The sequence below is a fragment of the Anguilla anguilla genome, chromosome 1 (genome assembly GCF_013347855.1).
Source record: "Anguilla anguilla isolate fAngAng1 chromosome 1, fAngAng1.pri, whole genome shotgun sequence".
Classification (NCBI taxonomy): domain Eukaryota; kingdom Metazoa; phylum Chordata; class Actinopteri; order Anguilliformes; family Anguillidae; genus Anguilla; species Anguilla anguilla.
The window spans coordinates 45,237,434-45,255,588 of NC_049201.1; the positions used below are offsets into that span (position 1 = coordinate 45,237,434).

An 18,155-nucleotide genomic window follows, 5' to 3' on the forward strand; every position below is an offset into this window, starting at 1 on the left:
TAAATTTACATTGAAAAGATTTAGTTTGATTTTTAGTGTAGTCATTTTAAAGCCATTTCCCCGGTATTGCAGATGAACTTTCAAATAGCAACGTGAAAGGTTCTCGCCTACACCAATCACAAACTAGAAAACTTTCTTTACCACCTCATGGAGGAATGTAATATCCTTTCGAGAAATATTTACAAAAAACTGTTTTTGAGCGAGCAAAGTATATCAGTCCGGGAAGTAATTTTCGGTTAAGGCTTTAATTTTTATTTACAACAAATCAAATCATAGATCATTTAAAAAAGTTATCAGCTGTTTAATTATGCCGCCTCTGAGTTACCATAACAAACAACGTCCTTTTCTATATGCTGTATACAGAATGCAATCTAAAGAGCAAACGAGAGGGTTTGTCATGAGGGCTTCAGATTTGTAGATCAGGGACACTAGATGGTGTTGAAAACCGTCTAGCCTACATGTAGTGACCTTTTGGGGAGCCCTTCGGCATTTTGAAATGGCGTTCAATATTTATTTTTAAAAATCATTTTAATTTTACTCATGAACGTGTTTAACATTTTAAGTTAGTTCAGTGTGTTCAGATCTGCTTGCTGCCTTGACAGCCTCATCTTCTGGACGCTTCAAGTGATTAATGGAAAAGAAACAGGTAGGCTATACCTACCTGGTCACAGGCATTTATAATAAGCACCTGTCAGATTGGTCTGTATGGTAGGGTATTAGGTTTGTAAAAGGTTAGCTGGGAGTTAAGAAATAAACAAAAAGTAGCGTCCTCATTAATTTGGATGTTACCATTCTTCATAATCTGAACATGTGGCTCGTCTCACGTTACCACTGAACACGTTTCACTTGGGTAACATTAGTATATGAAGAAATCTACGAAGGAGAGGGGTATTCTTTAGTTCGGATCATAAAATCGATATTAATATTATCTCCTAGAGGACGCCTATCAGACTAAATGAGTTATAGGCAGCAGCTCCTTGTTCTTTGTATGCCTGGTTCAGACATGTTTTAATCATACTGCTTAAACAAATGTTCAAATACATACAGTACATTCACACAGATTCTTTATACTAAGATTCCTTTTGTGTGTTTGGAGGGTTGTCCACGCAACAGAGCTTCAAAGACCGAGAGGCAGTTTCTCCCAGTTATGTTTTGAAAGACACTGTAGGCTACTTGAAACAAGTGTTTCATAATCAACAAATAGCAGGTTTGATTTTGAGATTAATGTTTGAGCGATACAACGGGTTACAGATTTCCTATGCCAAACCGGTGTAAGAAGTCTGTCTCTGATGCCAATATGTCTGCTGGCCACACATTCCCTTGATCTTATCATTATCACAATACAGTTGGTACAATGGTAGAATAGCGACCGGGAGTGAGAGATTGGGAACCATTCAAGTCAACAGACGTGCTAATTCAATCACAACAGGACGGCCAATACACTATGGCCTAATTGATAGGTGTTACAAGGACTGACTACATCCGTCTCGGTATGTATATTCAACACTACTGATCAAAGCTTCAAAAACAAATAAGAAGCAGCCTCTGGAAAGGTTCGTAATTCATTCTGACTCTGCTGAATCCAAGGTGTCATTCGTGCGCTTTGTCACTGCCGGTATTGGAAATAAACTTTGTACTTTTTCATCACGTTCGAGAGACGTCCTTTTTTCCTTACACCGGACAAAACTTTTTTTTCTCTCTCCAAAGACAAATATTTAACCCAGAAAATGGACTTTATATATTAGTTGAACAAAAACATGGCATTTTTGCATGTCGTTTCCCCTGGCGGTCAAACCTCAGTCAATCAGAGAAGAGTTGGGTCTCAATAACGTACCGTTTCATAATGCTCATTTGCTGAACCATATTGAATTACTGTGTAGGCCTACAGGCATCGATTCAATAAAATGTGTAAACCGGTGTCAACGCAATAGAAAGAAGCGGAATAACCAAACGTATTGCTTTCATTCATTTATTTATTATCATTTATTTTTTTTTTTACAGATTTACATTTCCAGTATCACTTAACAAAAACACAAGACAATGTAACATGCTTATGAACAATCTACCAAACTCAATATAAATATACACTCACACATATACACTGTCAGTACCAAAACACTGATTACCAAAATGGTACCAAAACAAACAGAATAGACAGCTGGATGTTAGACATCATAAAGTTTTGCAAACCAACCCTCACTGATTTCATTTTCCATATAAATCTCTCTCCCAATTATTTTAAGTGAGGAAATGGTTCAGTACCATGACATACATGGGATGAAAGTTTATTTTAAATAGTCATACCACCATTATATGGGAAGCTACTAATTAGATTCCCATGCAAAGGTGAGTAATTCAATTAGGGATTCATTAGGAATCCTGTAGAATCCTTTCAATGTTCTCAATTCACTTTGAAAGGGGAAAAAGTAATTTTAACAATGAACTGTAGCAGGTGTGACTTTAGTCAGCCCTTGCGCTACATGTACCGTGTGTCTGAGGACAAAACTGACGCGATTCGATTTCATTTACTTTCAGCGGACTGCTGCTGAGGTATAACACTTACCAGATGTGCAATCTGTTAAGAGCCAATGGCACGACCCCTCTTTCTGGTTAAAGCAAAGTGATTGGGTGCGCTGGGATACTGAATTTTTTTCTTTTAGATCTCTCTCTCACCAGTATGGAACGCCCAGTGGTACATATGAGCGCTCACTGCCGCGATTCGCACCGTCATTCTGGGAGAGCGCAGATATGCTCTGAAGCACCTGGTGTCACCCGCCGCTTCTCGCCACACTGCAGTTTGCAGTTCGTGCTTGTGGAGGCATTAATTGGAGGAAGACACACAAGCAGGGGCACGTTTGGCCACCCGACAGACTGGGGGTGGTCGCCGGTTTGATCCTGGCCGACGGGAACCCTCCCCTCCCTGGGTGAGGTTAGTGCCAATTTTGCATCACCCTCCCTGGCTACCGGCCACAGCCGGCACTGGCACGACCCGGGTTTTAAAAACCCAAACTCGAACAGTGCCTTAACGAGATGAGCCACCCAGCAGCCCCCTAGGTTCTGAACCTGAGGATTTTTCATGCTGGGGGGCATACATATACCGGCAATACTGAACACTGGGTGCTGAGTCAAAATTTCAATTTTAAAGCAACTGAAGCCTGCGGAAAAGATGAAAATGGAAACGGTGAGCTCTGGAGAGGGCGGGCGAGCTTTGGTGAGCTCTCGACGAAGCGCGAAGCCTAGCAGGGCAGCAGCGGCTCGTCGTCGCTGGTCTCCGTTCCAGCCGCAGCCTCCAGGCAGGCGTCGGGGACCTGGGCGGTGTGCACCACGCCGCAGTGCTCGCACGGCCCGTCTCGGCTGGGCGGGCGGCCCCCGCGGCCGGCGAGGGGCGGGGCCAGGGCCGCCCCCAGCAGGGGCCGGGAGTGCTCGTTCGGGTCGCCGTCGGAGGGAGGGATGAGCAGCTCCACGTCGTCCTCGTCCTCCCTGCTCCCGCCGTCCGGGTCGAGGTTCCGGAGGGGGCTGTGGTTCTGCCCGCTGGCGGCGGCGGCGGTGGTGGAGGCACCGGGTCGGCCCAGGGAGGCCCGGACCCAGCGGAGGCCGCGGGTCACCCTGCTGAGGGCGCCGGTCAGCTGGCCCCGCCCAGTGGGCTGGGTCTCCGGGACCCCGCCCTCTCTGCCGCCCGCCGCGGGGCTCTCCCGGCTCGCCGCCGTGATGGCCTCCACGGCCGACGTGGGCGGGGTCTTCTGCGTCAGCGCCGTGACCGGGCCCCCCACTGCCCCCGGGACATCCCGCCGGTTGCCGTCCGCGTCCGTGTTGTCCGAGTCGAGGGGCAGTAGGCCCCGATGGGGCTCCGGCTCTCGGGCCCCAGGGCCCCCGCCCACCCCCTCCTCGGCGTCGGCCGACACCAGCGCCAGGGACCCCCGGCACCGCGAGCGTGTGAAGTTGAGCAGCCGCCTCCAGAGGTTTCGGTGTCTTCCGGAGCCGGGCAGTCTTATGGAGGCGAACCCAAGCTGGGAGCGTACGGCTTGCCTCAGGTTCTCCAGAACGGACACCTGTCACAGACAAACAATTCCCCTTAAATCTCATCCTGTCGTTACGCAATGTGAAATGAGTGCATGAGTGAATTCATATTCTGTGCCCTTATTATTTCATTCATTTCCAGCCCTTACTAAAATGTAGCTAAACATATATTCAATATAAGGAACTGTATCTCCACAACTGTATAGACAGCGTGGTGTAAGTAGTGCAATGCATTGTGTTTGACAAATGTGAATATGACAGACTGGAGAATTCTTCCTTACAGACAGTAATGAACAGGTAACTGCTTTACTGCACTAACCTGGTTGGCTGAGCATGCTGGGAAATCTTCCACTGGTGGGATCAGACCCTGAGCTATCAGCTGACCGTAAGAAGGTGGGGCTTCCCTCCTGAGGAGCTCCGCCTCTACCCTGGACAGTTGGGTTTCGAAGGACCTGGAGGACACGCACACAAGGGAATTACAAAATGGAGGACAACCGGGGAGGTAGTGACTGACAGGAGTGAAACAGGTGGCACTCCAAATGAACACAAGCAGAGTTAACACCAAAGGGCAAATTGGGGCTCAACAAAGTGCTACACAAATGAAGCTGAATTAAATTAAGGATACATATGTATTAGGAAGACTGAAACAAATAATGTTTTTAACCCTGTTTAGTGAAGTAGTCTTTTAACCATGCAGAAGTGTTTGTGTTTGTTCACGAAGCGATCATTAAAAATATTGGCTGGAAGGCAAAAGCATACTTTTGTTTCAACCAACTCCTTTGATACAAAAAGATGCGTCTCTTCCTATGAACAGGTTTACACTATGCACAGCTAAAGAATGACAGGGGAAACTGTTCAACGACTAAGATCAAATTTAATCAGCTTAATGCTGCACTTTTATTCCATTTGAGTGCCTCAGTTTTAGCATTTCATGTTTATAGGCCTACAGTGCTGCAAACTATATACTAATTGTTAAGATGTTCAATAAGACTAAGTCTTAACAATTAGTCTTAATTTAATTGCATTCTTCATGTCTACTTCCCATTGCTTAGGGGGAAAAAAGGTTACCACACAACACTATAACAAGGACACAGTTACTGATGCAAAGTTATTGATGCAAAGCGACTTGAGTGCTAATAGCACCCCCTTGTGGAGAACCTCCAGCCTGCTAAACATCAGTGAGTGAATGAGTTTAGTGAGTTAGTTTAGGGAGTTCGTTTAGTGAGTTACAAGCCAGGTCCGTCAGGTGCTTTGCATCTAAAAACGTTTGCTGCAATGAAAGCAGCACTAGACAGTGTGGGAACACTGCTGTCGATGATAGTCTGTGCTTAGTGGAAATTGGTGCAGGTTACTGGGTAGGGGAAATGTGATAACTGACTGTTAAGCAGTCTGTGTCATCTTCCTGTTAAGGACAGAGGAACGACAGAATTGCAGGTTAAAATTGTCCACAAAAAACTTGTGTCCCTAATCTGGTACTACTGAAATCATTGTGTTATGCTATCCAAAGGATATATTCAAATAAGTGTATTATTTGGAAATGTTTTCAAGTAATAAGCAACTTTACTTGTTCAGCACTTTTCTTGCTCCATGAAAGTGCTGTACATAGAGTTTAAGAGCCATGATTTAAAAACCACGTATACAGGACACAAAATACAGAAAAGGCCAAAACACAGACAAAATGTGCCATGAGGCCCAGCAGGGGCGCTGTCTACAGTCTTCAGTACACAGCCTAATAGGGCTGTCAAAAAAAGTTCGAAGACTATCTTTTTTAAAGTTCGAACCTAAATTTGAGCATTCGAATATTAGTTTTGGATCCCGCGTTTTTGATTCCGCGTTTTGTAATTAACATAATTATACTGGATTTAATTTCATGCGGCGAGTCATGCACGCCAAGTTCATTTCCTGTCCTAACGTTACTGGTCAGCTAACAATGTAGGCAAAATAATGTTCCCATGGCAGGCGATGTTTTCTTTCTGTAGATTTTGATAAAATAAGTTCAAATACTTACTCTGTTTAGTTTGTTTATGTTGTTTTAGGCTACAGGTATTAACCGTTTGAATAGTTTTTATGTTTAGAAATAAACAGGGATTTCCTATAAACAATCATTTCCCTATTATTGTGATTAATAAATGCCGAGTTGTGGAAAATTACATCCACGAGAAAGTGCTTTATTCATTTGCTCATTAGGCTATAGAAACAGCAGGGGGCTCATTTATAAAATGAACTTCCGTGCATACGTCAAGTGAAGACCTGACGTAGCGCCACAGCCGTTTCCACGGTCAATGTTGAAATTTTTATTAATCACTACTTTGACGTGATTTTCTACGTACGCGCCACACAGTTGATCTAAAATACGTTTTATAAATGAGGCCCCACGTAGTAACCTAGTATGAAAGTTCACCAATGTTCTACTGCCGGCTTGTGGAAAATAACGCGCAGCGTCACGTGCATATTGCGCCCGACAATAAGCAGCTTATGTTCTGTTAATTATTGGCAAATTATATTCGAATATATTAGAACGCTAACTAATTAAAAAAGCTAATATTCGAACTCAATTTCATGGCACTTATGACAGCCTTACAGCCTACAGTGGGCTACCTGCGCTCGAACATCCTGAGGGAGTAGAGCTTGCAGGTGCAGCCCAGGGCGATGACGAGCAGCAGGCCGCAGACGAGGCTGCCGATGACGGCGGCGGTGATGACGCGTGTGGGCACCGCCACGGGGCAGCTCTCCTCGTCGCTGCCGTCGCCGCAGTCGTCCTGCGCGTCGCACACCCAGCTCTCGAACACGCAGCGGTTGTTGCGGCAGTGGAAGTTGCCCGGCTGGCAGGAGAAGCAGTTCTTCTCGTCCGAGCCGTTGGGGCAGCGGTTCTGGTAGTTGCAGCGGTCGGAGCGCGGGTAGCAGGCGGCGCCGCCGCCGCGCGAGCAGGGGAACTCGTCCGGCTGGCAGGCGCTGCAGTTGGCCTCGTCGCGCCCGTTGGGGCAGTGCCAGTAGCCGTCGCAGCGCTGCGGCTCGGCGTAGCAGCCCCAGCTCCCGCCGCACGGCACCTCCCACGGCAGGCAGAAGCCGTCCACCTGGTAGGTGGCGTTGAAGCCGCGCGCCGCGTTCACCTTGTCGGCGCGGAAGCGCACGCGGAGCTGGCCCGACGAGGCCACCACGGCGACGGGCGCCCGGGCGTCGAAGGCCGTCAGCACGCGGAGCAGCCGCCGCGGGTCCTCCTCCAGCCCGTCGTACACCTTGACGTAGTCGCCGTAGCCCGTGCCGTCCAGCTTGAAGTCGGTGAAGCGCAGCACCACCCTGCGGTGGTCGCCCGTGTCGATGAGCCAGGTGCAGTTGCTGCCCGGCGGGTAGAAGTCGGGGTAGTTGGGCGAGCTGAAGGTGCCGTAGAAGGTGCGGAGGAGCTCGCCGCAGGCGGCCGCGTCGCAGTCCACCTCGTCGCCCAGGTCCTGGCAGTCGATGCTGCCGTCGCACCGGAGCGACTCCGGGAGGCAGGTGTAGGCGCGCGTGTAGCGGGACAGGCAGGGGAACTGGTCGCGGGCGCAGGGCTGGAAGGGGAAGGAGGCCGAGGGGTCGGGCCGGGCGCACAGCTCCTCGTCCGAGCCGTCGCCGCACTCGTCCATGCCGTTGCACTTCCAGCCGTCCGGGACGCACTTCCCGTTGGCGCAGTGGAACTGGTCGGAATTGCAGCTGATCTCCTCAGTCTTTCCTGCCATTGGAAGAACGCAAGTGACGAGCCGGTCAGATGTTACGCCAGGTCATTTTCTTTTCAGGAATTCATTTTGCGTGCGCGCATTACAGGAAAAAGGATTAATGCGAAAATGTCAGAGGCCACATGGATTTCAAAAACAATTATAGTACTCTAAAAATGATTAAAAGTACCAGTAGATGGAACAGAATTTGAAATATGAGCCTCAAAGTTATTTATGAATTATAAATCAGGTTTTGCCACAAAGCATTTATATTTATTTAATCTCTAAAACCCAAAATGACCTCAGTATTCCAATAGCAGAAAAGATTTAGAGATTTATTTGGAGATTTATTTCACAGTAGAGAAGTAATTTTGTGCCTGGACAATATAACTAAATAAACTACCATTTGAGCATTTAGGGCAGATTTTGTGAGGTGGATATTTGTTGAATTCGGTAGCCAATTACATAACCACTCCACAGAGGCAGATTAAAAAAAAAAAAAAATCTAATTATAATGACCACCTCCCCTGAGAAACAAACACAAAACATCCTAATTTGCCCTTTGTTAACCCATAATCAGGACTGGAAAACAGAATTCAACTTTAAACGGTAATTTTGGTTAGCTGCTTATGTGTTTGTTGGGAAAACTGAAAACAATTTCTACTGCTAGCATCAGCAGCCACACTTGACAACAGATAGCTGTAAAAGACAAGACATTACACCCCATGTGGGTCCCAGGTTTTTCCCATTCAAGCATTACACGCTGTATGTGAATGCTTACTTTGTTTTTTTTTTCTTTGCTTGCCGAATTTAGGTTTAATGCGGTCACGTTTCAGAGTCACAAAGATCATCTCAGCGTGAAACCACAGACTCAAAAGCTTACATTTTTCTCCCTAATTGCTTTGAGAGACTTTTCATACAGCGATGAAATCAGTTGTTTTCTTCTTTTCCAGAAGAAAGTGAAGACCGCGCTGCTGTTGCATCACCGCCGGGTGCCCACGTGACCGCGCGGTCACACGTTCGGACCCTCGGAGACGTAAATAGCCGAGGCCCACCTGTTATGTAAGACAGCCTGAAGCCCTTCGCCGTCAGGCTGTCGTCGGCGTGGAACCTTATCCAGACGTGGTCCTGGGAGGAGATGTACGGGGCCGGGATGGAGGAGCCGCAGGCCCGGTAGCCGTCCGCGTTCTTGTACGTGCCGATGGAGAGCCAGTCCGACCCGCACCTGTGAGAGCTCTGGATATCGAAATCCTGAAAGCTGGAGGGTGGAAAGAGGGAAAATATAACGTTTGTTTTACAAAATCACAAGCGGAAATTATTACAAGATGACTCCATTTCGTTCTCGTAAAAGCGCATATACTGGTAATGTATTGGTTCACTGTAGCGATGCCGTATGATCTGGTCTTTTAACCATTAGGCCCACAAGGTGCTTTAGTGTGGTCTGTGGAGGGGGGGTGATTACAATGGGTGGGATCGTGCCCGTTGCATCATGCAAGAGCGAGTCCTCTGATTGGGTGCCTGCCCAATGCATGCCTCTGTAAATGATGTGTACAGAGTAGAGTGTAGAGAAGTGTCAGTCGGTAAACAAATCGAACAAACTTGTGTCGCAGTCATAACGAGCTAAAGGACCTACACACTGGTGAGCCCAGGGGTACTTTTACCAGATTTAAGGGAAACCTTACATTTTTCACAGCTGTAAGGAGGGAACGCGAAATTAATAAAAATGTATCAACCAACCTAAAACGGTATCAGCATCAAAATGGCAGGCCTTGAGGAAAACTGATGCGCCCTGAACTGAACCCTGAACAAAATGAATTGCCAACACCTTAAACCTGAAATACTGCGGTGCATCCGATCCTGGCAGAAAGAAGAAACCTGAAAGGGGAGGACATCTGCCAACAAGATGAACCATCTCATCAACAGAGAAAGGTTTCTCAGGAGACAGAGTGAGCGAGGGCTCGGCTCGGTACCTGATGGTAATGATCTCTCCAGGGTTTGCGCGGATGTTCCAGCTGCAGTTGATTCTAGAAGGGTACCCCAAAGGCCAGCCGGGGCTGGTGATGACCCCGCTCGACGCCCTGATCTGCTCCGCCGCGCCTCCGCAGGCTGCGAAAATGCACATCACCACGGCGACCTCAGATGACGGGTCTCATTCAAATTTTCAGACACGGGCAAGTACGACACAAAGGCATCACCACACAAACACTGAAATGCATTGCAAAGTCACTAAAAATGAGCAAAAGTACTTAACTTTATACATTAAATGTTATACTTTGTGTGGTAAACGTAAAATACATTTTCTGCCAGAACACTCACCACACAGCATCAGTTGAGGTGGTGAGAGAGAGAGAACTTTTTTTTAGCTAATTAAATCAGGGGATGATTAGGTGGCAGGTTGAGAGAGCCAGGTTGGGAATTTAGCCAGGACACCGGCTAATTTAGCCAGGTTTGGAATTTAGCCAGGACACCGGGGAACCCCCTACTCTTTTCACAAATAGTGTCATGGGACCTCGGTTTAAAGTCTCATCCGAAAGACGGTGTCTCCTACAGCACAGTGTCCCCATCACTGCACTGGGGCATTGGGGTTTATTGACCAGAGGGAAAATCACCCCCTACAAGCCCAACAACACCACTGCCAGCATCAACTTAGTTTTCCGAGGAGGTCTCCCAACCAAGCCCACACCTGCTTAGGTTCAACCATTCAGCAGGAGCAAGGTACATGGTGGTACATAGCAGGTTTTAACCTTTGCAATTAGCTGTCTACAGACAGAAGGGGTATGGAGGGTTTAAGCAGTCAGAGTTCTTTAGGGTACAGCCAAATTGGCTACTCCCAGTGAGCCCACTGGCTACCCCCAGCTGTTGTCAGTGAGAGGTATTCTGCTTGGCCATTAGTGCCAGCTCTCCTGCACCACTGTGCAGCCTGCTGCGTGAAAATAATCACTGTCCTGGGGTACAAGCTTCAACTGCAGTGCTTCAGCTCTTTGGGGACTGCAAATGAGCTGAGTAAATTAAAAAAGTATTTAATACAATTTTTATTATTATTCTCACTTTCAGTATTACTGCAGGTGCAGAAGTGATTCAAGGGGGAAAAAAAGGACAGGAACTGGTGTGGGTATGAGAATAGGTCCATTCAGACCATCTTGGCAGAACAGCCTGTTCCAAAATCAGACCATATGCAAGCAATATTAACATCTGTATCCAACTCCCTATATATCAAAATAAATAAATAAATATCTTGAAACCCGGATGAGAAGTCGCTTAAACATAAGATAAGACAAAACTGGAAAAAAACGAACACAGCTCATTGTGCAAACAATGCTCAGATCCTGGGAAAGCTAAATAAAATTTCATGAAGGCTGTTACTGTCCCCAGAAGCCATGTTGTTTACAGTGCAAACATACTGCAAACTAAATGATTAATAACTGTTTGGTATTAACTGTCAGGACTGAATGTTTGCCATGTCACACCCTGTGAGAAATTCAACAGCCCAAAAACCTCGGACACAACCAACTTACCGTTTGAAATCCCTGAAACGTACACGTTTTCATCGTGCTGGACACAACCCACCGTCCCTGAAACAAGAAAGTTAGAACTATGTTACTTAAAAATATAATGGGAATATAATGGGTAGGAACACTGGTCAAATTCAGTTTCAGCTGGAAAAAAACAGATGCTGTTTGAAAAGAACTCAACCAAAATTCCACATGTCCACGAGAGAACAGGGCACAAGTGAAATACAAAAAAAAGCTGATTTTGGTTTGAAAACAAAACACCCAAAATAGTTTCAGCAGTAAAAAAAAACTATATAAAAATATTAATATCCAAATACTGTCAGTCCAGCATATCTGTAGGTGTTTTTATATGCATGAGGCAATCAGGTTGCAAATTCACACCCATATATATATAAAACATCAGATTACTTTCATTATGGCACAGCAATGCATTTCAATTTCTGGCTGATGTTCTCAAGTGTTCTATGAATACTAAAATAGTTTATATATCCATAACTTGCACTTGCACAACTCTTTGGTGCACACATGCACACAGACAGGTGTGACTAGCTGAAATTCAGCCTGAAATATATTCTTTAAGTTCAGAGTCAGACAAAACATAACATACTGAACACTCAGTACTGGATGCGTAATATAAGAAATATAGCCAACTTTAATGTGTGACTATGATCAAAATTTGAATACGTAGAAGCAACAAAGGAAACATGACATTGCATCAACAGAGATATGGAACAGATGTTCTACATTCCACTACAGAGTGTCAAATTGTTTTTATTTTCCATGCCTGCGTCTCGATATGATGTAATATTGTCCATTTGCTTCCCTGGATGTGTACACTATTCTGAACAAAAGTACTAATAACAATAAATGATGGTATGAAGAGAAATTTAGTCCCTGTTGTGGTTTGTTGTTATGGGAACATGGAGTGTCAGTGTCAAATTTAACATCTGACAAAAAGAAAATAAATATTGCGACATGCAAGTCCCACCCAATTTGACACAGACACAGAAATGAGATCACTGCAAAACCATCAGCAGAAACATTATAGTTTGGATAAAAATAAACCACCCTGCAACCAGCCTTCAAATAAATGTCAGAAATACAAACCTCTCTATGGACTGTACATTAGGCCAGCTTACTGTACATATTCATAAGAAACCTTTGAGCGAATGAGGCAAAAATGTGTTCCACAGGTCTTTGAGTATAGCAAGGCTAAGTAACTAGAGCTGTGATAATGCAACAGGGTGTGTGTGTAGGGGCAACATTTGGTTCAAATTTCCTTCCCTGCTATACTGCTAGCATGTAGCAGCTGACTGCAAACACAGTATCTTTTTGAAAATTACAAGTGAGCTTAAAGCAAGCACATTATACCCTTATGCTAGACAAACTGGTTAAGATGCAACCTATTCCTCACACTACATTATTTGGTTAAGATTTATTCCTCACACAAAGTCAATTTATTTAAACTAGATTTTTTCCTGCATATTTTCTGTAGTTAGTCTTTAAAGCATGAAACTAAGCCTACCATTGGAGGTCTCTGGCTCTTTGTAATCAGCCTTCTAGAGAAATATACCTTCAATGGGGAAAGACCACCCATATTCAGGGAGGAGAAATGCTGTTCTAAGAAATTTTAGAGACCTGGAGAACACATGCAACATGGAACCTGGGGTGTAAACAGTGTTTCAAGTTGAAAAGAAACATGCTGTTCCTCAAGTCTGAACACAGACAACCATCTGTCACAACTCTTTCATTCCCATGGTCATAGTCTTCAGTATAGAAGTTCTTTCCTCAATCTGAACAAATAACACATTCAGTTTGTCCATTTTCATTTATTCAGTCCCTCTGTTAAGCAAATTGAGTCTTTGTCATGTTAAAGACCTAATAAAAAAAACATGGTGATATGACAGAATGGCAATTAGATGAAACACTTAGGGGGTGGGGCAAACAGACGCACATCATCAACAACAGGGTTTTCCTGCTTAAAATCAGACAAAGGTGGTATGTCAACAGAAATCATGCAGGGGGTAAACCCCAGACACAATTCCTAGATGACACTGAGATATGAAATGAGCCAGTCCAACTTCTGAAGACATGGTTAGCTAATAAACCAATGGTGAGTTACTTATTTAGAATGATGATCTTAGGACGGCCTAAGTCAGGTTCCAATTCGAGGAGTAACTCAAAGCTAGTGGTACAAGCAAATAATGGTGCATACCAGAGTTTAACCTCCCATCTCAGACACTTCAGAATACAGCAAACTTGTAATAATGTTTTTGAGTTGTGCTGAAGCAAAATGAAACTGTGCATGGCTATAAGCTACACTTGCTATGCAGACCTCAAAATTGTTAACAAACAAGATATTCTAGAATTAAATGCATTTTTAAAAATCATTTTACCCACAAATATATATTTCTTGAACATTTTGTTGAACGTTAGGTTACAGCAGGAGTGAGTGAATGAATGGAGCGAGGAGAGAGCAGGAGTGATCGAATCTGGCTGTGAATATGGATAAGACGATACACACGGTACATGCACACATCATCCATAAACATCCATAAACACAAGTAGGCCTACTTTCACAGAAAGCAATAGGTGAATTAGGGGAAAGAAAGCGCATCAATCAAGGATAATAACTGTAAATGCACAACAAACTCATGTTGATATTAAGTTTACGTTTTCTGTTCGCCAGATGAGCAGCACAGCAGATATCGGGTAAATTATCTTGTAGATCGCTACACGTTGTGTTATTGGATTGAGTTTGTCTGGTACTGTCAGTAAGACTGCAAAACCAATATGATCTGTACTGAACTGCAAAAACATCACCGTTCAGAAATACAGCCATGTGAGACTGCAGACAATACATATCAGCAGCCGAAACGTTATATTCACATGGTAATAAACAGGGCTTTACCGGTTTAGTTTCTTCCCATTTGCTTAAAGGTATCGGAATCAGTGCAATGTTTAAAAGACCGTTGTTTAAAAAGACATGCTAAGCACAGTTAAACAAATTTTAATTTTAAATGAATGATATCCACACTGATTTAATAAAGCCACCTTGATCGTTTACCGTTTTAATCACAGCTGCATAGAATACACTCTCCAAATTCAAGTTCCTCACATCCACGGTTTATTACACGCTTCGATTATGTTCCCTGCATCATACTGATTAAAAATGTGATAATGGGTAAACATACACATAAAACGACACATGTACTTACCAATGTAAAAACAGCTGGTGATTAAATGCAGATATCTCCAAAACAAGATTCTCGTTTGTGCGCCCACACAGTAGGCCATAGCAACAGTATTTTATCTAATGTATCAACCTGAGTGCCTATATGATTCGGCGTTCGATTGGAATAAATAAAACGTTTTCAATTTAATGACATTGGTTTTTTATGTCGCTACATGTTACAATGATCTGGTCATATTATCACCGCACGGCATATGCTTCTTTAATATGGGTGCAAAATAATTTATAGTTACTTCGTCACCTAGCTATATTGATAGCTAGCTAAGTTATTTAATATGTAGCCCACCGTTAGTTTACGCTTACAAAGAGCCAAATGAAAATAGGGACAGTCAGTTAACATGAACCTTAAAGAAACCTAACAACGTCGACATTCATGGTTATTGATTGATTTTTAAATAGCTAACGTTAGCTTTCCATCTCACCCAAACAGTACTAGTTACTAGTCTATTACACAGAACACGATCTTGGCTATAAAACTGTCTGTCAATTCCTGCTTGCTGACTAGTGAGCGAAGTTAACGTAGTCAACCGTAAATAATTTCAGTGGACGAAATTGTATAGGCTAACGCCAATACTCTCCTATCCCATTCATTCCAGCTATAAGTTAGCTGACTGGATAGACAAAGCCATAGCATTCGGAGACCACTTGATCTCTTTGTTTTAGTCTACTCAACTATTGCCATATCTAGTTACCTTCTCATTATGACTGATGATTGTAACCAAACAAATTCCCTACAGAAAAAAATAATTCAGCAAAGCATTCATCTAACTGGAGAGCTAGTTCTGAAATGGTTCTGGAGTTTTTCCTCCATAAAGTGCAACTATAATAACTTTGTTCCGTTTCTCCGACGGCTAACGTTTGCCACAGCGACTATTACTAACGGTAGCTAACTTACACAGCGAACGCAAGCGAGGGAACAGGCGTTACTGTAAGCGATTCAATTTACACATTATAGCTAGCTAAACACTCAAACCCAATACATTTCCGATTAAATTCTGATACAAACTATACCCAAGACGGCCTTAACAACAGCCAACGTTATTTAATCAACTACTCTCTCTTGTTTTGCTGTTTCTGAGCAGTACATGTTTCTGGAAAGCTTCAGCTAACGTACAAAAATGCAACAATCTTGCAACGATGGACAAGCTACAACAACAACAGAGGCCTAAACAGCTGTAGCCAACCACAAGCATCTAGGGCCAGCTGTTGTCACAGCCGGGTATCCTCAGTCCCCTATGTTCTTTTTCGTCGGTCTCTCCTTTTTCCCCTTTATTGAGGGTTAAAGGTTGTGTGACGTCAGAATAACAAGCGTACACATGTATGTTTGGTCTGAGCACGGGACTGGGATTGGTTGACACCCCTCCTCCTTTTTTTTCGAGAGAGACAGTTCTGTTGCCTTGTCCGGATTTAGGATCTTTCTCATCTTAGACTGCCCCTGACCAAGGTGTTCAACGACAATGTTATTTTTACGTTTTCTTTGTCCTGTGCTTACAAGTATTATCATCAGTCTATTTGTCGATACTCAGTTAATTAAAAGAAAAGCATTAGCGTTGTCCCATGGTTGGGACCAAACACTGCTTTTAACAGAAGCTCCAGTTTGTATTTTCATGTCAGATAAGCTACATTTTAATTCCAGAGTGACCACTGAGTGAACAAGTGAAAAACTATTATTCTGGTTTGGAGGTGAATACATAGGCTATATGGCAAATTAGTGTGTACATTAAAAGATATGAAACAAATACTACAACCTAAATAAAAAATATCTGTCTTGATGTTAATTAATGTTTACTGTATGTGACAAATCTCTCTGTATTCAATACATGATCTAGATAGTTTCCCCACATGTTATTGATTTTCACCTATCAGATGTTGCATATCCATCTTAATTCATGTTCAGCTCAGTGGCTTCATCTTGCTATATACTGAGAGACCCAAAGTGCTAAATATATTGCAAGTTCAAGGAAAAAACCATTAATTGTCATGCATGATGTAATCAGCACGACAGACAGCTGTGGTTGCAATCTATTTGATCTGCTCTTGTGTTTCAAAATAAAAAAGCATGCTAAATCATCAAACATTCTGTATTTCTCACATGAGATTGACTCAGTGAAGGTCACATTCTTGTTAATCATATCAAAGGAAGGGAAAACACCCAAAATATGAATTATCCCATACATCAATAAAAAGGAAAGTATCCAATTTACATTCACATCCATATGATCTGCGTAATTAGATTGTACAGACTTTGAATAATCCAGGCAACATGTTACATGTCTTCAAAGAAATATTTTCAAAGATGTTTGATTATAAAATAGCATCAGTAGTTAGATTCATTAGCAGATACAAGTTCATTAGATACATAGAAGCACTAGTGTTGTGAAAGCGGATTTAAAAAAATCAGAATTCTTGACCATCCAATGGAAGATACAGATACTGATTTATGACAAATACTATAATTTTTCTTGTTGTTTTCTTATTTCTGATGCTGTGACTCAAATAAATGCAAGTTTCATTTTGCAATGCAAGAACAACATATTTAGTTAAGTATGATTTAAAATTCACCATCCATAATTGTGGGAATAAAAATAAAATTTTTACTTCTCTGTGAGACAAATGGTAATTTAATCCATACAATTTTCCAAAAAAAAAAAAAAATCAGTAACATTGTAACTGAATAATTTTACATACAATGGCTGACATTTTTATCATTTACAACATTTTCAATATTTTGGTGAATACATTTTGTTGTCACAAACCCACCCAGCTTTCACATTACGTATGTTTGGCGTCCTGCAGGTGAAAGACAGCCAGGTTGAGTGACTGTGGTTCTAGTGCTACATACCATCTGTTCTTGAACAAACACATAATGGACTCGATTTTGAGGATGCAAAAGGCCCCTCTCTAATGCAGTTTCATCTGTTGCAAAGGCAAATTTACACTTTTAAGCATCACAAAGAGGCACAGAGATGCTTGTGCCTAGGTTGGTATTTACAACCATGCTTTCTTAGTGCTTGCCCTGGGTGGGTGGATGGTCAGCTGGGGGTCCTAATGAGTACAAACGTAAAAAATCTGAAGATTCTGCCACCCGAATCCACGGCTTAGCACAGAATAAACCATGTGCCACAAATGCCAAAGTCCTTCATAAAGAGAGATTATGGAAGCAAATATCTTGTGGAGGCATTCAAACAGGTTAATACAGACCAGTAGTTCACTTAGGTCCTATTGGACTCATATGTATCCTATTGGAGTTGAATTTACATTGTACATTTTACAGCATCGCCTGTATAGTGTAAGCTATGTGCAAACAGAGCAGAAAAGAAACTGTCACCTTACAGAAGGGTACACCCAACTGTAGTGCCATGTTGTTTTTATTACAGTTTGTTGACACAAGAGAAAATGATAATATTATCTTTAAAAACCTTGGACTAAGCTTGGACTATGGACTGCCAAGTGGCATATCTCTCTAAAGTACTGGTTTCAGGGCAGTAATGTAACGATATATATATATATGTGGTTAAATGTTAAAGTGTACATTCTCAACTTTTATTTAAGGGTATTATTGTACATTTTGACTTGGGGTTGCATTGGAGGTTCAGTAGTAGAGCTCCCGCCTGCCATGCCGGTGGCCTGGGTTTGTATCCAGGCCAATGCCCCAAACCCAGCCACTGGGGGGCACTGCATCAG

General features: G+C 43.2%; 1 protein-coding gene across 1 annotated transcript; it reads right to left on the bottom strand.

Annotated features, from left to right (window-relative positions):
* Positions 1-3,104: 3,104 nt before the first annotated feature.
* LOC118235461 (low-density lipoprotein receptor-related protein 12-like) lies at positions 3,105-15,772 on the bottom strand. Its single transcript, XM_035432866.1, has 7 exons — positions 14,437-15,772; positions 11,222-11,278; positions 9,677-9,812; positions 8,762-8,964; positions 6,616-7,723; positions 4,337-4,469; positions 3,105-4,049 (listed from the first exon to the last, which is right to left on the bottom strand). Exons 1-7 carry the CDS (start codon positions 14,513-14,515, stop codon positions 3,237-3,239), a joined length of 2,529 nt encoding a protein of 842 aa, XP_035288757.1. The 5' UTR covers positions 14,516-15,772; the 3' UTR covers positions 3,105-3,236.
* Positions 15,773-18,155: the final 2,383 nt, after the last annotated feature.